Source organism: Ambystoma mexicanum, chromosome 6p (assembly GCF_040938575.1).
Source record: "Ambystoma mexicanum isolate Mex_15411 chromosome 6p, UKY_AmexF1_1, whole genome shotgun sequence".
In the NCBI taxonomy this organism is placed as follows: domain Eukaryota; kingdom Metazoa; phylum Chordata; class Amphibia; order Caudata; family Ambystomatidae; genus Ambystoma; species Ambystoma mexicanum.
The window spans coordinates 332,508,214-332,532,167 of record NC_090935.1 but is presented as its reverse complement, the minus strand read 5'-3'; the positions used below and the strand labels follow the sequence as shown (position 1 = coordinate 332,532,167).

General features: G+C 43.0%; 1 protein-coding gene across 1 annotated transcript in view; it reads left to right on the top strand.

Annotated features, from left to right (window-relative positions):
- The window catches only part of ADAMTS12 (ADAM metallopeptidase with thrombospondin type 1 motif 12), a 4,001,072-nt gene that overhangs the window by 3,887,154 nt on the left and 89,964 nt on the right, over positions 1-23,954 (top strand). Inside the window, exon 22 of the mRNA XM_069627090.1 lies at positions 9,271-9,424. Within this exon, the coding sequence (XP_069483191.1) occupies positions 9,271-9,424 (154 nt within the window). The remainder of the gene's footprint in view (positions 1-9,270; positions 9,425-23,954) is intronic.

The window sequence follows — 23,954 nt, the reverse complement described above, 5'->3', positions numbered from 1 at the left end:
CTTTCAGCCGTAATGGTGGCGCCGCATCTGTGAGGCATCCCTTTAATCAAGGGATGCACGTGGTCGGCGCCACCATTATGGAGAAAACGTGAGGCCGCTGGAAGCAGAGGCCTTGCTTTCTAAATACTGAAGCTCCTGCGGATTCGTGTGAGTTTCAGTATTTAGGAAAAAGGCCTCTGCTTCCAGCGGCCTCGCCCTTTCAGCCTTAATGGTGACGCTGCCCCTCCCCAGCTGGCGAGGGGCAGCACCACCATTAAGGCTGAATAGGCGAGGCGCTGTCCCCTGCCAGGCAAGCCAATAGAAATTAAATGAAGAGATTAGCACCCTCTCCCCCACAGGGGTGCCAGTAGCCCATTGATCTGGGCTCGTCAAGGGGGCGTGGCCTAACGGGCCATCAAGACCCCCGCTGTTAGGCCACGCCCCCTCGATGAGCCCCGGCTCGATTTGTAGTGCCGCTTAACGCACTGCATACCAGCCACCGTTGTTCCCCGGTGTATTTATATACATCAGTGGGTTTCTTTTAGTTTGTTAAAAGAGAAAAAAGGACAATCACAAGTCTATGCTTGACATGTATATAAAAGCATGTTTTTACAGTATTTCTTTAAACGTGAACAAGAATCTTGTTGGTGCAAAATGTGGTGTTCACGCATGATTCTTTTTAATTGCGAGCTGGACCCTAATACAAGTACGCTGTTATAAAACCATACGGCATCCTGGAATAATTTGTGGGATTCCGTGACTGCATTCTTGGAACACTGGTTTCTTTATTATATATATATTACAGGGTCTGCAGTAGCGACCATGCAGTTATGGTTAAATTGCTCAACCCATAGGAAGAGAAGTTTTTTGGCAGCTTATATCCTTTGTGCTGTTCGATGAATCCTCACAAAACATTGCAAAAAAAATACACAGCCAACTCTGAATTAGTTTGCCAACTTTTGTGTGATTTCCTCAAGGGAGGAAAGGTTGTAGTGGGTCTCAAAACCTTTGAAATCTGGATAGACATGATTGGAAAAAAACGTTTATCACGGCTACATTCCAAACCGCTGGACCAATTGGCACGAAATATGCACAAGGATCGGCGGCCTAGTCACGAAAGCGTGCTTTTTCAAATTTGATCCATTCAGTAGAGTTTTTAAAAATGGCCCAAATGTAGGTCCCAAAATTGTGTGATATCTCCATCCAGTCCATGGACTCATTTTCTGATTTGGTGTTCGCGGGTGCCTCCTAGCCAATCGGGGAGCTGTGTAATATTCAGGTACATTATATGCAGCCACTGATTGGCCAATTAAAAACATGAGGTGAATCAAAACTTTAGAAATGGACGTGATGTTGGATTTGTGAACTGCACCAGTAGTCTGCAGACAATGCACTAGCAAAAGGCTCTGGCAAATACATTTCTGGTTATTTTGAGGATGAAAGAATGTCTGGGGGTTGAAGAAACAGAAATATGTACGTGTTATTGTGTGTAGAAATGGCCGTGGGTTTGACATAATTTTTCCTGTGTGTGATCTAAAGCGGACAATAAAAGTCGTTCTCGGACATCCATTGAGATGGTGGAGTTATTTTATATAGTTACAATAGTGCTTCATTTGGGTTTTATAACTATGTAATGAAACTACTAAGTGTGACTAATATTTATGTAGATGTCCTGTTATTTTGAAGATGAACACTTTTCTGTGGAGGGTGATGGAAAGAAGAAAAGGAAAAATTAATGCATTATTAAACATGTATGTAAAAATGGCAGTGGGGTTGCCGCTGAATATTGATGTAGTAGTAATAACAATACATATTTTAGTGGCCATGGCCAGTGGCCAGCTTGTTTGGTGGATGGACATGCCCCATAAAATCTGGCCACTGGCCATAGCCACAACAATATGTTTACTTCGAACAATATGGCCACTGACTATGGGCACACAATGCTTACTTTGGGTTGAATTTGTGTGACAATGTTGCTACTGGCAATGTTCACAATAGCATGCTTAGTTTGAATGCTTGCATCAATGGATTTAATGCCTGGAAGAATGTGGCTACAGGCTATCGGCATAATATTATGTTTAGTTTGGGTTAAATGCCTTTAACATTGTGAATAGTGTTGTTGGGTACAATGTGGGTACTGACTATGGGCCCAATAGTTTGTTTATGTTGGGTTTTATGCCTTCAGCAATGTGGCTACTGGCCTTGGGTACAATAGTGCGCTTAGTTGAAACAAGAAATGGTGTTCATGGCATGGCGGCATGGAGTATTGATATGGTAGTAGTAATAACAATACATATTGCTGTGGCCATGGCCAGTGGCTAGATTGGGGCATGGTCTAAACAATGTGGCAATTGGCTATATCAAAAATAGTATGTTTACTCTGGGTTGAATTGGTGCAACAATGTGGCTAGTGGCTATGGCAAAAATAGTGCACTCATTTGGACATGGTGACAAGGGAACATCTATATTTCTTAGTCTGTAAAGAAAAGAAAATATAGTTAGTTGTAGAACAGGGTGTTGAAGATATACATTCTTAAGGATTTACACATACATTCACTTTTTTTTTACCTTCATAAGTAGTACATTGTATAGGCTATGTTTTCTACAGCATTTGTGTGTGATACACTGTTGTTGTACTAACATGTTGCAATCATTGGGTCATGGGGAAAAATCCAACCTGGTAATGTAATTAAGGAATATTTGTTTGTGTGTTTGTTTATGTTTGAAGTACTTAGATACCCATTGGTGTATTCTAGCAGTATAGTATTGAAGAAGTAGTGTAGTGGTAGTATGGGTGTAATTAAGTCATTTATTTTTTACATTTATAAGGTGCACAAATCGGCCCTGTGGCATCGTGGTGCTGTTACATTAGGGCTTACTTAGTTACAAGAGAGACACATTACATTATAAGCTGTAGGTGTTATACAGAACAGTGCAAAAGATACAGGACAGTACACATTACAATGCATTTACATGGTGTGAAGCTCAATCCTAGAGGTTCCAAAGTTACAGGGGAACCAGCTGAGGCTCATGGTGAACTTATTTTTGCTGGAGGAGCTAGTTTAAGAGCTTACTTTTTAGTGATCTGCTGAAAGGAGCGTAGAAGGTCTCATTCCTGAGTGTTGTGGGCAGGGCATTCCAGTTATTTGGTGCTGTAAATGGGAAGCTGGAGCCTCCAGCTTTGGCTCTTTAGAATGTAGGGCCATTGATCTGATTGGAGTGGTGGGATTGTTTAGGTCTATAAGAGGTGCCTCTGACTATTTTCTCTGATAGGTAAGGGGGGCTGTGAGCGATAGACACTTGTTTGTAATTGCTAGAGAAAGTGCTCTTTAACTGGGAGCCAGTGAGATCCCTACTTGCCTGGGAGATGTCCAGACTTTTGCGAATGCTTAGTGCAGCTCTGAGTGCATTATTTTGCATGACTTGTAATTTGTTGAGGTTTTTGGGAAACATGCCCGTGAACAGGACATTACAATAGTCCAATTTGGCCCCAATGGTAGCTCTGGCTATGGTGAGTCAGTTTTTGGTCGAAAGATAGGGTTTGACAGAATTGATGATTTTGGTAATGAGTGCTGCTGAGGAAGCAATGGTGGTAACTTGGCGCATCATGCAGAGGAGTCAATGTAGACTACCAGGGTTTTGACTGCTTTTGAAACAGTGATTATGGTGTTATCTATGTTGAAGGAGCTGTATTGAGTGAAGCTTTTTGAGAATTTCCTTGGGGCCGTTGTAAGAGGATTCAATTCAACACTACAGCTAAGTCAACGCCTAGTCTAGAATACTGAATGAAAACACTTATTGATATATCCTTATGTCCAGTTCATGCGTTCTGGATGACTACCCCTATATAACACCCCTCTCTTGGAATCCCCCTGACCCGCTGAGCCAAGAAGTAGTTCTGTTTTGCAAGTTTAAAAGGTTTATTTGATAATTTAAACAATAGATATATATATCACACTTTATAATAAATTAATAATTGAATATCACACTTAATCTGAGCAGTAATCAATAATGGATAGTCCGGCACTAGCACACTTCTTTATAATCAATGATGAGTGGTTATAGGATGGATAAGATAGCAACAATACTTTGATGGTTTCAAATGGATGCAATGTGGAAGGAAATGCAGTACAGAAAATAACTTGATAGGATTTCAGCAAAAGACAATGTAATCACTTTCTTGGACAATTCACCCCCCCTTTTATGCAATGCAAGGAAATGGAAGGAAAGCACACAGTTCTCAGAAATGCAATCAAATGTAATTCAGTTCACCCCAGCAAGCTTAGACTACAGAAGTTTGAAACACAGACCCAAGATGCTTTTATATGTGCTGGCAATGAAGTGAAAAATATGCTAAAATGCTTTTAATTCCCTCTAGAGGTTCAGGGTGAGTGGTATCAAGTTAATATTAGTCCAGGCTCACTCTAGCAATGATTCAGGGATGGTTCTTAAGAGGCAAACGAATTTTTAACAAGGAAAGCAAGGAAGCTGCTGTTTTCACACGTGGAGAAATTTGCAAATCGCGGTAAAATTCGCGAGTGCGTTTTTCGCGATTGCGGCAAAAGTGTAGGGAATAGGAATGCGGTTCTAGGTACGTTGAAAAGCCAAGATTCCCAGCTTTCAGAGGAAAGTTACTGCAAGTCTCTAAGACAAACGGTCACGGAGATATGAGCGATATGGTAAAGGTCGTTTTTCAGATTTGAAATTTTAAAGTTCAAAGTGACAAGTGACAGCTAGCAGCTAGAAATGACAGGTGACAGCTTTACAAAATGACAGGTGACAGTTAGGAGGCAGTTCTGGTTAGATTAAAATAGATTGAATTATATTATTTTAACTAAGAGATTGGTTCTGCACAGTTCTGCTAGGTACTCACAATATATTTTTGAAATAGAATGGGCCTCGCCACGGATCTGGTCAGGTTTTAGACTGGACTCTGGTCTGGTCTCGGCACTTCACAGTGATCTGGGTCAGCTCTCTGGTTCTGCTAACAGTGGTCTGGGTCAGCTCTGCTCTCTCTGGGTACAGCACTGCTTCTGGATCTTTCTGCACAGCTTTCTCTGGTGATTGATGGATTTGAAGTCTGGATCTCTGGATGTGGTATGGTCCGGCAGCATGCTCCGCAGCAAATGGAATTGAATGTCCCTATCTGTCCTGACTGTCTGCTTTTATGTGTTTTGAAAGAGGGTGGAGAGGCTAGCTTCCTAGGCCCTACCCCTCTCCACTTGTCATTGGCCACTTCATCCTCTTCCCCTTGATTGGGGGAATGAAATGAAGTGTCATCATGATGAGGTCTGTTTATGGTACAGAGAACCCACCCCTGTCAACTTTACACACAATCTATATTTGATCAAAAAGACATATTTCATAGCTACACAGTGGTTTGAAATTACATGCACCCATCATGCATATCCCATGAGATATACCCTGTTCAAATCTGCTCTTCCTGAGAGCTTGCATTGAGAAATGGCAACATATTTCACTTTTTAGTGGTTTTGCAGCATCTGATTTTTCTCCAGATTTGTACACATGTACACGGCCTGTCCATACATACTCCAGTATGTTATGTTGTAAAAAATAAAAAGAAGTTAAAAAAAAAAAAATACATACTCCAGTAAATTAACATGTCTCTAGCTTAAACACAGAGTCTGTAGTATACATAAATAGCAGCGTTTTGCCCAAGAACATCACACAAATTGGAGTTTGAGCTTGAATTGAAGGTATATTTTTTAAATTAAGGCTCTCAAAGTTATACATTTCTGTCATTTGATTACAAAGAGTTATCAGTGTTTCTGTAAAATATATATTTTGCTTTCAATTCAGTTCTCAGAGTGTTGGAGTCCGCCTCCAAGACTTGGGTGGGTCAGTCACATGTGTCTTCTGGCAGGCAGGCCTTTGTTGACAGGAAACAGTCAAAATCAACATATCCTATTCAATTGCAAGAGCCTATTGTGGGGTCTCCAGGAGGCTTCCAGCCAGTCTGCCTTCTATCAATCAAGAGGTCATGTGAGATTCTAACTCCTGGTGTGAATCTCTGGAGGTGAGAGGGTTTCCCAGGCTTCAGGCCTCTGGGAACAGCAGGTGGCTAATTTTTAATTAAAATGCAGCCTTTGAAGTCAGCTGAGTCAAATCCCTTTGTCAGCAACTGCACTCAGTTCTCCTGTCAGAGTTTAGACCGCTAGCGCCGCCTTGAGGATTTTGTTGGTACTGCATGCAATTTTGGGATCTTTCTTGGATTAATGCATTCTAAACAGGAATGGTTCTTACATGGTAGTAAATCCTTGCTTAACATTGTTTTGATGGGGCTCCTTACAGTAAAATGGTTATGTGGAACCCCACAAAAGGGTTGAATCTTTAAAGTGGTCCAATGAGCCACGATTTCAGCAACTTTTTGACATCAGTAACAGTGGATTTTGTTAACAAAGATCTTTCTTTACACTGGTGGTTGGCAAGTTAGGTAACCATTTTGGTGTGCGCACAAACTGCGTGGTTCTCCTGGATTCTGGCGCACTTGTGGGCTTTTTGGCCATCTTGGATTTTCTAAGCCCACAGCACCAAATGTTGCAGCATGATAGCTCAAACGTGGGTCAGGACACCCAACACCGTCCAGGAGGATTTCTGTTTTGTCACCATTGAGCCACAGTCCATTAACTGCAATCCAGGCCTGGATGGCGGCATACGTAATACAAAGCGTAGCTGCATCTTGGTGGTGAGAGTCAGTGAGAGGGAGGAGGACTTGTGTGTCGTCGGCATTGTTTTTTAATGCTATACTGCGCTTAATTAAGGTCATTGAATAGAGGTAGAGTAAAAATGTTGTGGCGTGGAACATGAGCCCTGTGGGACTCCACAGTGGATGGTGATTGGTGCAGCGCAGGCATGGTCCGAGAACACTCTCATGAGTCTCCCTTCATAGTTGATGGAGTGTTTTATGGGTAATGTAATGACAAACTATTTGTTTTGTGTGTTTGTTTATGTTTAAAGTCATTAGATACCGATTGGAACATTCTAACTGTATATTGTTGTAAATGTGAATTTGAAGCATAATTCAATGATTAAATGTGGGTTGAAGGAATGTTAAGCACACATTTGTAAGATTTGCTGGTGCACTTTGTGAAATGATGACTCTGCATACGGTGAGTTGATGGAGAGATTTATTTTAAGTCCTTTGCCCAACTGGCTCAGTTTCAACTGCCGCTAGGTTTACTTGTGGAACATGGAATCAGTGGAAGGATATACTGGAACCCTGAGTCCAGTTCCAAGAGTGAACTACGAGAAACCATTTGTTGGTCTCCTTGTGTTCTGAACCCAATTCCCAGAGTGAACTGAAGGAACAACTTGCTGAATAAACTGCACTGCCTGTTGATACACTGAGTCCAACTCTGAGAAGGAAATGAGAACAAAATGTGCTAAATTAAATTCTGTATGCTGGGAAACTGAGTTCAGTTCCCGGTGAAATAAGAAAAATGATTTGCTTCTTATAAACTATGAATGTTTGTATAACGAGTCTAAGGCCCATAATGTACTGTGAGAAACCACTTGCTGCATAATGATAGAGAATTCTGGGATTAAAATAAGTCCAGTTTCCAGTTAGAACTGATAGAAACAACTTGCTTCTGGGATGATATTGAGTCCAATTCCCACAACAAACTATGACAAAAAGTTTTCTGGTTAGAACTGTTGCATGTTTGGATACCCAGCCGAATTCCCTGGATAAACCAGGAGAAACCACTTGTTATATAAAGACTATGCTGACAGGAAACATGCTCGATCCGCAGAGCGAACTAAGAGAAATATCTTGTTGGTTAACACTGCTGCATACTTGGGTCCGGATTACAAACCCCATTACAATTTGAAAGAAATAATTTAGCAGAGATAAAATCCCTGTATGCTGGGTTGTCAGGTCCAGTGCCAAGAAAGAGTTAAGATGGGACACTTGAGTAAAATATTCCATGCAGCAAGTAGGAGTCCCATACCCTTCTGACACCTTGCAAAGTGAACATTGACCACACAATTGCATGCTGACTATCAGAGTTTCATTCTCCAGGATTTGGGAAAGTGATACTTGACTAAACCAGTGCATCCGGCTATAAGAGCACCCTGCTAGTTAAGCATCTCCCCCTCTATGCTTCTTACATCTGAGCAGGACACGTGACTAGCTCATGATGGATATAGAAGCCTCAGACGTCTCAGGCATTGTAGACAGACATTGTGAAAACCTGGTATTTGGTTCATGTGGAACAACAACCTCATTTATATCCCGGGTCAGCAGCCTTCCTGTCGCCTTATATTATGCACTACAACTCCCATCAGCCCTATCCAACATACTGAATGGTGTGGGAACAAGGGAGTCATTGCCCAAAGCATTGGTAGTGGTCTAGGTTGCAGGACAATGATCAATATACAAGTTATTACGAAGATGAGGGTCAACCATGCCAATGCAACTCTACCAATTGTGAAACTAGTTTTCTTTAAACCTTAGCTTTAGAGTCCATGCTTAGAGCATGTCACAGGCCTCTACCACTTCCCCGAGACTAGATGCCCTCCCCAAATCTGCTAGGTGTTAAGTACCTACTGTATAGGAAGTGTTAAAACTTGGAAACATTGCATTTAACTTATAACATTTCCCTGTAATGGAGCCCTTATTTTATATCTAGTAAATGGGTGAAATTAGAAATAAGAAAGTTAGAGATTGCCCAACAGAGTGCTCTTATCTCTAATCCTGGCTCTGATGAGAGCCTGAACGTGTATGTGCCTAGGAACAGTGTAGCCGTGATCATTGTGGCCAAGACTTCCATCCCACCTATGCCCTCTGAGGTGTTTTTTGCTCATTCACAAATTGAAGACAATAATAGCAATTTGTGCTCATTTTTGCATGCTATTTATATGTTTTTTGGATGGTGCAAGTCATGTGTATGACATGATTTACCTCATCAATCAGCCCTAGTTTCATCGAAAATATTCCCCAGATTTTCCTGACAGCTGATAAGGTGTTCTATCCCTCATTATTTTAAGTCTAAAACATGTATAGGATGGTGCAGACAGTTCGGCACCCTTTTACTCTATTGATGACTACTGTTTCTGAATATTATTTTTAAGTTTGCAACGCTAACAGGACTGTGAACACGTTACATGCCCACCTGCAAGTGATAACACGTGATTCATAATTAACCAAGAGCAACAATGTCAGCTAACCTAAAAAAAAGCTGTAACCTACACAAATGAATATGTTGGACCGTGTTTCGCTGCATTGCTGGCTGAAATGTCTGATCTTTGCAATGTCCTTGCGTATTTCAGTGCTCGTCTACGTGTGGCGGTGGAACCCAACATCGGGCCATTACATGCAATAATATCCACTACAACAGAAGTGAAGACCAGAGCCTGTGTGGAAAAGAGTCCAGGCCAGAGGAGTCCAGAAAGTGCAACCTTCATCCATGCAAAAACAGCACAGGTAGACTGTACTATATACTTTCGCCATGCCCGCAGATCACTCTGAAACACATTTTCACTGATCAGAGGAAACACACATGTTTGCTTTGGGGTGGTAGTGCCTACTGGCTTCGTCAGAGAATTACTCCCTCATTCTACATAGCTGAGATGTAGTAGAAAACATCAGAAACATCTCTGCAGAGCTCAAGATGTTCTTGTCTGATACCCATCACAGTGCCAAACCCTTGCAAGGAAACACCACCCTGTACGTTGGGCCGCTTTTCCGACAGCAGTAAGGCATCTGTTGGAAATGACGTCTTCCAGGTCTGCCATGGTGGTTACAATTAGTGATTTCTGCCATGCACACATGCTTGTGTGGCAGAAACCATTAGACATTAGGCAGTGGTGAAATGCATGGGAACCCGGTTGTGGATTATACTCTGGAGCCCAGGCAGGTGAAGAGGCCTGGGCCGGGGCATATTAGATGTAAAGTAAGGCATTTTCTTTCCCTCCCGCTTCTACAGATGCGCAGCGCGGTCACGTGGGCCCTGATGCAGCATGAATTTGCTGTTCATCTATGCCGCTGAATCGGTGGGAGATTTCTGAAAGGTTGAAGGACAGTTTGTGCAAAATAGACACATAGAGACGTATTTCTCTACAATAGAAATTTAGCAGATCTGGATAGCTCTCAGGTTAAGCCCTCGCCTCTGACATGGGGCATACTTACACTTTGCAGGTTGTGTTGTTGAAAACTTGACTAGGCTGACTCAGTCCTTCATCCTTCAGTGGATGATAAATTGGTTCTCAATAAATTGGTATTATATACAATAACTATTCCAGTGCTTAGAATCAACAGGTATATAGCATTAAGTGCCTAGCTAGCACTTCCCCGCATTCTTGGTGCCATAGCCATGGCCCCACTATGCCACTCTACTCATTGTGAGTCTGTAGGGCCTTGGCTATTGCTTGTAGCCATGAGCAGTGGCCACTTTGACTCGGGCATGGCCGAAGCCACCCATAGTGGTCAATGGGTGTGTATTGAGGCCAGGTACCCACGTTGTTACTCATTTATTCAATGGCTATGACCTTCGGCCATAACCAATGGTCTCTTTAGCTGGGTTAAGGCTAGGCCCGGGCACCAAAAGCACCAAAGGAGTCATTGAGACTGGCCTGCGGGCTTGCCCAGCACTCATGTGACTCCCAGTCTTTGGGGGACATCTCTTTGGACATAGCATTCTGCTAAGCCCCAGGTCCCGTCAAGCATTCTGAAGTAGTCATCGGCCTGGCATGTGGTCTAGCCCTGTGGCCATCTTGCCCATTGTGGCTCATTGGGCACTCTGGGTGACTTGGTGGCACCAGAGCAATTGCCTCTGGCCAACTAGCCTCCAGCTATGGCTGCATCCCATGGGCCACAGACCTTCAATGAAGTGAAAAGTGGCCACAGAACAGCAAGCCACCGTTCCCAGGAATGGCCCTTTGCTATGACCCAGAACCCACCAAGCATTTCATAGTAGTTATTGGAGCAGCATGTGGCCTGGCACAGTGGCCATGTTACACCAATTTCAGGTATCTGGCCACTTGGGGGCTTAGTGGCGGCAGGGTCATTTCCTTCACCCCTTTTGAGTAGAATACAGGGGCCTGGAGCATGGTTGTAGGTCATGCCTCAAGCGCAGTAGCCACCAGCTGTGGCTGTAGGGCATGGCCAGTGACCCACACAAATGCAATGGGGGCAAGGTGGCCACAGGCCAGACACAGTGACCTCTCTGAGTAGCTTGAGGAATGGCTGATTGCCATGCCCCAGAAAACCTTACAATCTGAAATGGAGTAAAGTGGCCACTGGGTCTGCTCCCGGCCCAGGCCCATTGGACCGTTTGAGTGGCTTGATGAGGCAAGGGGCATAGCTTAAGGTCATGCTTGGGGCAAAGTGGGCAATGTGCCACAGACTGCATTGAGGGCAAAGTAGCCACTGGGCCAAGCCACAGTTCAGGCCCAATGATTACTGTTGGTGGCTTAGGAGGACTTTGGCAATGCAGACGTCTATGCCCCAGGTGAAGTGGCCATTCACCATGGCCAATGACTGATGGACCAGCAATGGGTGGGTTTGGCATGTTAAAGTGTCCTCTGGCCGTAGAGGGAGTTCATTGCCTACTCACAGGAAATGGGATAAAGCTGCCATTGGGCCTGCCCAAAGGCCAGGCCAGAAGATACTTTAGTTTAGAGGGACCTGAGACCTTGCTGTAGGTCATGTTCTGGGGAAGTGGCCAGTGAGGTGAGACACACACCTGCAATGTGAGAAAAGTGGCCATTGGACCAGGCTGCATGCCAGGCCAATGATATCTCGGAATGTTTGTTAGGGGACTGCCTGCTGCAAGACGCAAGGAGAGTAAGGGCGAGTGACAGGGAGATTGTATATAGGAGAGTGGTGAGAGAGTGCAAGGTGTTAGTGGGAGTAGTGGTGAGAGTTGGGTTATGCCAGAGTGAGTTAATTGGAGGGGCAGGCTGACAGAATGTTATAAGGTCAGGACACAGAGGTGTAGATGGGGGAGTTGAGAGAAGAGAGAGGCAGAGGAGAAAAGGAGATGAGGGAAGCATTGAGCTAGTGAGAAGATATTGGGGAACGTGGCAAAGGCAGGTAGAGATGAAGGGAGAAGTGTTATGATATACAATATGATATGATATTACATTTATGATATGACATTTATAATACGCCCATACACAAGTGTTTCAAGGCACGATGCGGAAAGGGAGGGGGGACAGAGGGAAGACAAAGATAACGATCCTACTTGTCCAGCTGTCATTCAGATCGTGCAAGTGCAGGGGAAGGGGGAAGGGGAAAAGTACGGGGGAAGGGAGCAGTGCATTGCAAGGGCTAAAAAGAATAAATAAAACAATAAGAGAAGTGTGGCTAGCTGGTGGCAAGTGCAAAGGTTAAGTGCAGACATCAGGTGTCAAGTGCTGGTGTGGGAATGTAGGGATACAGAAAACAGTCCCTAAGTGCAAGGGTTGCCAGGGAGGCAGTGCAGATGTGCAACTGGTGGGGGAGGGGACCTGGGCCACAGATCAGGGGGTGGCCAGGTAACCAGTGCAGTTTCAGCCAGGAGTTCAGCAGGGGAGAGGAGGAGAGAAACCAGAAGCAAAGAGGAAGGTTTTGAGGTGCTTCCGGAATGGGAGATGGTTCTCCTCAAGTTTCAGGGAGGCAGGGAGGCTGTTCCAGAAGAGAGGAAGGTCCCAGCTGAAGAAAGAGATCAACCACCAACCCGTTGCTTGGAGAAGAGACTGACCCTGAGGGAGTTGGATGCGGATGAGCGAAGAACTCGAGAAGGTAGATATTTAGGAAGAGAGAGTTGAAGGTATTGAGGCCCCAGAAGGCCTAGTGGATAATGCAGAGGGTTTTGAACTTAATCCTTCCAGCCACTGGGAGCCAGTGCAGAGATTTCAGGCCTGGAGACATACGATCCCTTGGCTTGAGGCCAAGGACAAGTCTCGCAGTGTTGATAGAGGCAGAGGGGCAGAGTAGGAAGTTGTGATGAATCAAGGTATCACTTCACTTCTCCCCATGGGGGAGCCTCTCCAGTGAGGCTAGTGAGGTTAGGTTGCTACATCGTATTCTCTCTAGTAGTGGTACAAAGCAAGAAGACCTCACAGGAAGGAATATGAAATTATAACATGAAAGAATGGTTTCACCTACCAGGGTATTCTACCAGGATATTTCTTTGATTACTTAACTTGCAAGAATTTCCAGTCTTTGATCTCAGTATTTCACAATGGAATATCATTGTTTTCTTATATGGTATACACATATAATCCTATAATATATGAAATTTATCAACACATGTAATCCTATAATATATGAAATTTATCATAAGATATATGTTTCATTATATCATATATACCTTTAACTATACTATGTATTTTTTTGTAATAGAATATTGTATTGCAAATGTTGAATTCTGTCCCTGGCATTCTTAGGTGTCTTCAGCCGTACCCTAGGCAAAGTGACTGCTTGCCATGGCTGCAGGCCATGGCCACTGATCACGGCTCCACATTGGGGTGAAATGGCCAATAGTCCAGGTAGAGTGGCCACATATTTTTTTTTATTGGTTAATTATTACATTTAAACCTTAAAAATGACATCAATATTAGTTCCTTAACAGATGACTTCAAAATTTCAATTGTCCATTCCGACAGGGATCCTTTCTCTTTGCTCTCATGCTTCTGGGTCATTCTAGTGATTCCACTAATTGGAGTGCCGCCAATGTTGCTCCCAGTTTTTCAACCGCCATTAGCCCTTCCCAGCACTCATCGTCTGTTTTCTGATTGAAGATTCTTCTGTGTTTATCCCAAAAAAATGTTCTACTTGCGATCAAGCTCTTGCAGTTTAGCACCAGATGTTTTAATGTCTGAAAATCATCATGATTGTTACAAAAGTGGCAGAGGTCATTTTTCGGCGAAATCTGTTTTCTCAACAGTTGAACTTCCCACGTGTGCAAGATGTTCAGTCTGCATCTCAACAAAAGATCACGATAGAAGGGGGAAGGAAATTTGGCCAAGTACCTAGGTAGTCGATTCAATGGCCCTCATTACAACACCGGTGCTAAACCATGGCGCTATTAGCACCATGGTTGGTGCCGGTGTTGTAATGGGTCCGCCATGGTTCAATGGGGAATTACCACCCCATTCCAAGGTTGGTGGGGCGGTAATTCCCCATTGAACCATGGCCCTTCCCCATTCCCATTTTCGCCCCATAGGGCTCTATGGGAATGGGGAAGGCGCTCAGTAGGGTACCGCAAATTGGTGTAGACCAGCCGTTAAGGTCGGGTCCTGCAAAGGGACCTCGTAATCAGGCGCTAATGGGTTAACGGCGTCGCAGCCTTTTACGGCGTTGTTAACCCATTAGTGCCAGGGTCGTAATGAGGCCCAATGCCTTAAATTCCCAAAATGGGACAAAGCCAATGTTAGATTGTTCCCGCTTCGCTAGTGTCTCAATCCAATCCCTCCTTTGTAAATTCACTTTTACTTTTGTCGGGTTCTCAATCAGCATTTTCATACCCATTCCATTTGTTATCAAGTATTCAGTACAGCGTAATCCCCACGCTTGTAAAAGTTTGTCCTTTGAAATTCCATTATTACTTAATATCTCAAAAGGGATTGCTGGTGTAGGGGCTATGCACTTCTCAAACAAGCTGATGGCACTCAACATAATTATAGATCTTAACGATTCTAGACGCAGTTCATATCTAATCATATACGTCAGTAGTGAATTAGGCAGCCTCAGGATCTTTTTTCCAGAAGTAAGCTTCTAAAGTTTCCCACACCTTCCAGGAAAGATTTAGAAGTGATTCGGATCCATATGCCGGTACTGCCACCACCTTTTGTTTGTAGAAAGTCCATATCGGGCCCATTGAAAATTTCCCATAATGGTTGCGGATGGCTTTCCCCTGGTGTGTCATTTTTTTCAGTTTGTCTTTAAGTAAATTCAATTGACTTTGTTCGTTGATATTTTTGTTCATTAAGACTCCCAGGTAGGTAATGGAATTCACATTTTCCAATTTTTTACCATTGATATTGCAACATGGTATATTCCCTTTTCTGGTTTTCTTCTGTGTAGATTCCATTATCATAACTTTTGACGTGTTCTCATTAGCCCGCATATCATTTTCATCTAAATAATCTTTGAAGGCGTCCAGTCGTCTTTGTAGGGCAATTTCTGTCTGGTCTACAAAGACCAGATCATCTGCATACAAGATCAAGGGTATTAACCCTTTGTTTATCTTCGGAGGGAAGGCTCGAATTCCACATTGTGAATCACCCAAAAACCACCATGTAGAGCACAAAGAGGAATGGTGCAAGGGCACATCCTTGCTTTATTCTTCTATTAGTTTTCATCTTTTTCATAAGGGCACCATCCCTGGTTAGTCACACTTGTATAGTTGTGTTTGTATACAAACTTCGGATAGCTTCTAATAGATCCGGCGGGCAGTTCCACTTTTTTAATTTAGACCATAGATGGTCTCGATTTACTGTGTCGAATGCTTGTTCCAAATCCATAAATCCTAAATATAGCTTGGTGTTGGATTCAAGAGTTCATAATTTTCGTAAGTTCAGGACAAATAAATTCAGTGATGTTCCCACTCCCGTTGTAAAGGCAGTTTGTCTCTTGTGTAGAATCCCTGATGATGATGCCAATTTTTCGAGGCCTCGAAGCATCAGTGATGCAAATAACTTCCCTATTGAATCAAGAAGGGCTATTGGCCGGTAGTTGACTGGGTTACTTCGGTCTCCTTTTTAAAGATCGGGACGATCGATCATAGCTTCTTTCCAAGAAGGTGGTAATTTTTTCGTTTTCAACACTTGGGAGTATACTAGCGTTATTAGATCCGCCCAGTGATCTTCATTTGCTCTTAATGTGTGATTGGAAATACCGTCGGGCCCTGCCACCCTCGATTTGCTCAGCTTCTTGATCATTATTAGAATATTGTCTCAATAAAATTCAATATTCCAGGGATTTTTAGTTTTCTCCTGCCCGGCCAATTGCATCAACCCTTTCTTTTCAAAGAGTGCAGTAAAGTGATCTACCCATTGTTCCTCCGAGGCTTGTGTTATTTATATATGTGCTTATTTATTTTTTATTAAAATAATTTAGTTTGTTACAAACTTTTCATTTTTAAGACTCAGTGATACACGAAATTATAATATTTAGCAATTCAATTGAGAAGTAGAAAGAGGAGAGAGAGAAAAAAAAAAAAAAAATAAAGAAGGAAAGAAATGTAGAGACAATAAGAAGATCTCTTGTTGACACTTTTGGCATCAATTAGGCCAGTTGTCAGTATCTTCACTTGGCTTTCTGTTGAGCTCCAGGTTGCAATCCTAAAATATGTTGTAAATATTGAACTATCGTGTAAATTAGTTTGTTTTCACATCCGTTCAATAATGAAGACCAACGCATATCCATATCCATCTGTTGGGTCGATATTTTGAAAAAGTTACCGAAATTCAGTCTCTCGTTAATTGCGGGCAGATCATTACTAGATGATAGATTGTTTCTGGTATTTCTCTGTCTTTGCAGAAACGGCAATAGTTGTCAGTTTTTGGGATTTGCCGTGTCATTGCCAGCTTGTCTCTTGTAGGTAAGTTGTTCAGACGAGTCCCCATGTACACTGTGCGGATATTATTATCAGGAAACTGTTCCATGTACTTCGGGATTTCGTTTAGGGCTCGAATGTCCGATTGACTTTGAAGATTTCTTGAATATAAAGTTTTGGCATGACATGTTCGGATCCAGTCGTTGTTTGATAATTTGCGTTTTGCATGTTGAGGTCTGTTCATGAGGGTGATATTTCTTCGTCTTTTAATTGTTGGAACAAATGTTCTTTCCCTTTCCTTAAAAATGTATTGTAAAGAGCAGTTGGATTATTTTTCAGAATTGCTGTGGCCGGTGTTTCATCATTTGTCAGGAGTTTTCTTAGCAGGCCGAGCTGTTTCCATTTCACTATCGAAGATATGGATTGGGTTGCGACCTCATAGCGAATTCTAGCCATCGGATATGAATCTGAGAGCCTGAAGATCTTTCTCCAGAATATAGCTTCTAGTTTCGCCCAATTGTTGGTTTGTGAGTGGATCATTGTGTCACTGCCATATGTAATTACCGGTATTACTTTCTGACTGTAGAATGTTATAACAGGTTTAAACGAAAATGTACTGTATTTCCTGTGTAGGACACAACCTTATCAGGCTAGTGTCTGGGTTTTCATTTCCAGGTTGTTGAACCACTGTTTTTCGATTATAGACTGATTTAGCATAATGCCGAGATATTTGAAGGTCGATACTTCTTCTAGGCAAATGTTGTCAATAGAGAATTTTAATGCTGGATGTTTCTTAAATGGAGGTCTTACTAATGGCATGATTTTAGTCTTTGCTGTATTGATCCTTAGATTGTTGGATTTCATGTAGGTTCCCATGAGATGTAAGCTCCGTTGTAAACCCGAGATGGTTTTGTCTAATAGGATAATGTCATCGGCGTAAAACAATGCTGGAATTGGGACAGAGTTCAGTTTTGGAGGATTCAGAGCCAGGTCATTAAGATGTTCTTCACAGTCTGCTGTGTATAAATTATATAAGGTGGCTGTGAGAGGACAACCCTGTTTTAGTCCTTTCATTGTTTTTATCATGGGGGTAGTCGTGCCATTCTTTGAAAGTCTCACAGATATTGTTGCATTGGAATGTAATCGTTTTATTGGCTCTAGGATCTCCGCCAGACAATTCCACGCCGACAGTTTTTCCCATAGTCGTGTTCTTGGTATGGAATCAAATGCCATATATAGGTCCAAGAAAGCAGCATAGATCTGTGTTTTCTTTCTATTGCTTCATATTTGACCAAGTTCATTATAAGGAGATTTACATTGGTACCAACGCCAGCAGTGAATCCCGTCTGTCTCGTTGCAAATCGCTTTGTTTTCTTAGCCCATTCTTTAAGTTTTTTGAGAAGCAATGCGGCGAAGATCTTGCCCAATGGGCGTAGTAGTGCGATCGGTCTAAAATTCTGAGGATTGTCACGCGCCCCTTGTTTGTACATGGGGACGATTATCGCTGTTCTCCATGATGGTGGGATTGTATTCTATTTGTTGATGGTTTCTATGAGTCTCATCATGAAGAGAATCCACAACTCCGCATTTTGTTTTAAAATTGCATTGGACAGGCCGTCAGGACCCGGGGCACGTGAGGTGTTCAGTTTTTCATAGATCAGGATCAGGTCTTCCTTCTCGTAGCAAACGTTCCATGATTTATTTACAGTCTGTAGCGCCCGTGGCGTGGTAATAGCTGAATCATTATATATGTTTGCAAAATGATCTATCCACTTTTGCTTGGTCACGTTTGCTGTCAAGAGTTGTTGGTTGCTTTTGTTATTGTTCAACAGATTCCACAGTTGTCTTGGGTTGTGGTTCTTGTAAGGTTTCATCATGGCTTCTGCATCATTTTGTATCACTGTTGCCTGATATGATTTCCTCCAGTTTGTGTATTTTTGTTTTATTTTTTTCTTCTGTGCAAAAATAGAAATTCCATTTGTGAGTTTTAGGTTACAAATGTCCTTACGCATCTGTTTTTTTTTCTGAGCGATTACAGTATCGTAATAATGATTATATAGTTTCGTTTGATTCTTCCTTGGCTTTAGGAAGGGAATCAGGAAGGTATCATAATTAATACTTGTGTTATACATAACGCTGCTTGGAAATTGTCCCTGTGGTTTATGATGTCCCAAATATTTCTGCTGTTGTTAGTGGATATTGCTGCTAGCATTTTTTCAGCATCATACTGGGCACGTTTTACTTGGGTGGCTTTTCTCCAGTTTCTATACTGTTGTTTCAATTTCCGCAACAGATTCTCTTTGTCCACATCTTCAGACCTTTTCAATTTTTTTTTAGGTTTTTCCTGTATTCTTTTCTTTTAATACCACTTCAGAATTGTAGGCATGGTTCTTTTTAATGAGGGGCATCTTATTTTCTCCCTTTTTTATTACAAATTAATTTAACTGCCATCTGTAGTCCACTTCTTCTGGGTTCTCATAGACAAAGTTGTCATATTTCTATACCAGTTTAGTTATCACATTCCGGTGTATCCGTAGTCATACCCCAGGTTACTTCTACTTCATTTGACATCAAGGGCCGAGGTTCTTTTCTTAGTATAGTCAATTCTGTTCTCAGCAGATCATGATCACTCTTGCTTGTCTTTCTGATCTCAAAAGATGTTATCCACTGTAGTAATTTATCAGAGACGAAACAGTAGACAAGGCATTCCCCATTTGGACCTCTATGCCAGGTGGCAGCCCCTCAGAGGTCACCTGGTGTCAGAGCGTTCAACATTTTCATGTCTCGGATTTCCATTTCATTTATCCAACATCGAGCCCTACCGTTGAGCTGAGGGATGGTTTTCACTTTCCCACAGATCATTATTAGTTTATCACTTTCATGTAGCATTGCTTCATCCAGTTCTTTCATGATGTCCATTAAATAGCTCTCTGTATTGGGGATTGTTTCACTCCAGTATGTATTTATTAACAAGAAATTCATTAAGCTTTCCTTTAGGTGTTTCTGGAGTTCCAAAAGTTGGATTTGGGGTATGGTGAGCCATGACCTTAAGACCATTCCCTATTTTCATTAGAGTCAATAGGCCAGTGAACGGTCTTCCCTTGGTCCCCTCATGGCTGGGTTTATATACACCTCATAGGTCTCACATACAGGTTTGTCCCTAATCCACGTTTCCTGGAGACAATTTCATACTCTTCCAGGAAACTGTCTTCTCCTGAATACAGGTGTTGATAACCACAGGTGTTCCATGAGGCACAAAGAAGACCTTTGTCACTTCCGGTCTTCTCATTCTATGTTGATTTACCTGCAGCTAAAGCTCCAGTCATCCACGCCCAATCCTGGTGTTGTTCACTCGCCATATTCCCTGATTTCAAGATCTTAACTTGTTTTCTTGAGCTGTCTACCGTGAACCTTGGAATTGCAACTAGTTTATCCCGGTTCTTTATATCTTCCTTAACAGTAGATTCCAAGTGAGTTTCATTGATCTTCTCAACTGGATTGGATTTTCTTCCAGCAACATTTTGTGCATTGTTCCTTTCTTTTTGCTTCTCTCCACTGCGATCATGATTGGTATTTGATTCCATGGACTTTGGACTCCTTGGTGGTTTATAATACCTAGGTTTCTCCTTGTTACCACTTTTACTTATGCTCTCATTGTTGACCGACAATTCATAACCCATTCGACCCAATTCCTTTCTTGTTGCTAGGAGTCGCTTTTTAATTTCCACTGAAACCAGATGTAGTATTACTACATCCGTCCTCTGTTCACTTTCAAATTCAAATATTCTGATGCCATTTGAGGAAAGATTTCTTAGTTTAGATGTTTCCCTTAATAGATTTACCACTTTTTCTCTATTTAGGATCATTCGTTTTGAGTGACTGGCCATGCTGACTAAACGTACTTTACGTCCCTCGCCCTCTCTTGAGGAGGAAGCTTTACTGGTCTTCAGAGGAAACCTTTGGACATGAGTTTCCTTAATTCTTTTGTCTTCCTTTTCTTTTGTCAGGCTTTCTCCCCGCTTTGTTCTTATCAGGGCCTTGTCCGACTGAGAGAGGTCTTTGTTTTCAGGTTTCACGTATTTCTTTCTTTTATCTTCCATAGTAAGGAAGTCTGTCAACTTATTATCCTTCTCCTTCAGTCTACCATCTGTTGGCTTTGGATCCTGTTTTCTGTCAACCTTTAGGTTTCTTTTCTGACCCTGTTCGTTTCTCTTCTGGTGGTTTTGCCAGCTCTTTACGGACATTGCCTTCAATGTCTTCCCATTGTCACAGTTTAAATCATTCCATTCTTCCTCCTCCTGATTGTCTTTAATGGCTACCAGCAGGTCGCTCAGATTGGCCTCAGAATGCTCTTCATCTGAGTCATTTTCATAACTTTCGTCCAATATTTCTATGGGTTACTCCTTTTTATTGGCCAGCAATGAGTCATCCCTGATAACAATTTCATATCTTGCCTTCTTTGCACATTGGTTGAATTCCAATTTGTGAGGAGTTCTTACTTATGTTCCTAAGGAAGGCTTGCGATCCATTAGAGTTTTTTTTTTATAGGAATTTTCATATTTTTCTCTTTCTTTTGCACTTTCCTAGAGCCCTTTGACTCTGACTGTTCACTTCCCATTCCCACTTCTTTTTGCATATTCACAATGGGTGTATCAGAGCCAGTGTTGCCTTGGAAAATTTGGAAGTTCGTGTTTGTGTTCATTTTCGCCGCTTGGGTCTTAGGGCGTACTACCTTATCGACCACTCTCGGGGCGTTACCACTCTCATCAGTTTCTAACTGGATCTGAGCCGGTTTGTCCGATTCTTTTATTACTGGTAGTTGTTCATTTATAGGGCTCAGTGATTTCCCAGAGTCTTGTTGCTTCAACGGAGGTTCTAAGCTTGGATTAGACGCCCGTTCCTCATTGGTAAGACTTTTCATAGACCTGTTGTTGGATCCATTTGTAGAAGTGAAGACTCCCTCAGTTTTATTATGACATTGTCTCTTCCATTTATAGGGCCTCATTACACGAAAGGCGGTGAGCCATGGCGCTATTAGCGCCATGGCTCATGCCGGTAAAATACCGGCACCGCCTTGGCGGAAAGGGGATTTACCGCCCCATTCCAAGGTTGGTGGGGCGGTAAATCCCCCTTCCGCCATTGCCCTTCCCCATTCCCATTTCTGCCCCATAGGGCTCTATGGGAATGGGGAAGGCGCGTGCGGTGCCGTAATTAGCTCCGAGGTCCCTTAGCGGGTTGGTTTTTAACGCCTGCAAAAAGCAGGCGTTAAAGCACCAACCCGCTAAGGGACCTCGTAGTACGGCGGTAAGGGTTAACGGTCACCGTTGCCATTAACGGTGACCGTTAACCCTTACCGCCGTCCGTGTAATGAGGCCCATAGTCTTCGATGATGGCCTCCATTAGTTGCGACTTGTCATTAGTCTCCCTACGCATCAGCTCCGATAGACAGATTTGTCAAATGTTACTGCGCTCAGCTTCACTATTTAGTCTTGTATCAAGTCTCTATGTGTGAAACACTCAGAATTCTGTAGTTGATGACTCATCTTCTCGTTGCCAGTTTGTAGATCTTGCAATGAGGTGTTTAGTGTCTCATATAATTTTAGAAATGGCAATAGTGAAATAGTCAGTGCCGCCATCACGGTGTTCTGTATATGTCCACCTCAGTTTCCTTTTTACTGTTGGTCATCAGGTCCAGCAGAATCACCATTGGTCCCAGGGTTTGCTTCACCGGGGTTTCAGATCTCAGGTCAAGCACCTTTCCTGGAGTATAGTCCAGCAGGTTTGGCAGTACTTGACTACTCTTGAGATGCTGAATATCTCCCGGGCCTCTGAGGTGTCCTGCCGGCACATCTGACTTTTTTGCCAACATCTGTAGAGTTATATCGTCTAGGGCAGCAATTTTTACATTTATAAAAGACAGACTCCTTCGTGTCTCTCTAGCAATTCTCCCTGTTAATGCTGTTATATCTTGGGATAATTTTTCTGCTAAAGCGGAGTTACAGTAAGATTCAGTCTCTCTGGTCTTAGTGGGTAGATTGGACTTTCCTTTATGCTTCTCTAATGACTGGGACAGATTATTTGACGGTATCTCAGAGCTATCCCACAATTTTACTTTTTCAGACTCCAATCCATGCTTATTAGGGCTTTTTTCCATCCATGCCTCTTCTTCGTCCACCTCCCAATCATCTAGATCTTCCTAGTTAGTGCTCTTAGGATTGGGATTTAGTACCCTCGAGGTTTGAGCCGATAGTGGACGGAGCTCCATCGATATGGGCCCAGTTTGAGCATCTTTTTTCGGCACCCCTTGGAGCCCATATTCATAAAGAAATCTGGCATGTTGCTTATCCATAATGTCTAGGCTCTTCAACAGGCCCTTCGGGTTGATGTAGGTGTGTTCATTTGGGTTAATACTGGTTACCCTCTTCTGGATTTTCTTACTGCAGTTGCCCACTGCCCTGTCCCCCTTTCGTGGCGTGATGATAACAGCTTCTGGGTTTGTAATGGGTTCCTCTATCAGATTGTTGGGCATCCATTAAGATAGGAGCTACTACCTCGGATAGCTGAGAGGCAGGAGTGACATTTACTTTTGGGGCATTCTCAGATTACATGCAGCTTTCAGTCCCTGACACCCCTCCTCCTGTTAACTCAGAGCCCCCCTGCTGCTGTGAAGCCCACAAAGTTTCCATGTCGGGATCAGGCTGCAGCCCGCTCTTGCATAATGGGTAGATGCTAGGGGGCAGGACCGTTCCCTCCAGTGGCTTTGCAGGGCCACCTGTTTCCCCGTACATTTGGGCTCCATCAGCGGCTGAAAATCAACTAGCTCTTCTAAATCACGTACAGTCAGACCGCTATTACCTTCACTCATTGGCAATAAACACACCTTGCTTTATAAATCGTCCGCCCTAGGGTCAACTAGGGCAACCGCCTCCTGCTCCAGTTGTGACCCAGGAACAGCATTGGTGTCTACACTCTGCTTCCCTGCTTCATTTTCCAAACAACAGTCTCCCCCCGCAGTTTTAGCAACAGTATCCTCCTCCGCCTCATCGTCACTGGGCACAAGTTGTGCTTGGCTAGAGGGGGTCAAGGGTGATGGGGGTACGGTCGACTGTGAAATCGAAGTCAGTTGCTTTCTCACCTCATTTCACATTCTTGCAACCTTCGGCTTTTCCATACTTGTCATTTCACAAACTGTTTTAGATTTTGACAAAGGTTGTTTTCTCCTTCGCGCTTCTCCCCGGCTCCTTCATTCGGGGGAAGCACGGTTGTGCAGCTCCTCTCGTCCCAATGGACGTTGTGCAGCTCTTCTATTATAAATGGCTAGAAATGGCTGCTTCACCTGCGACCACCACCGAACACCAACAAACACCATTTGCTACCACTTTCGCGGAAGGAAGTGGTTTTATGTGGTGTACTGGTGTACTACAGAAGCTCTGCCTCCACGGGAGTTATAGTTCCAGTAGCAGCAAACAG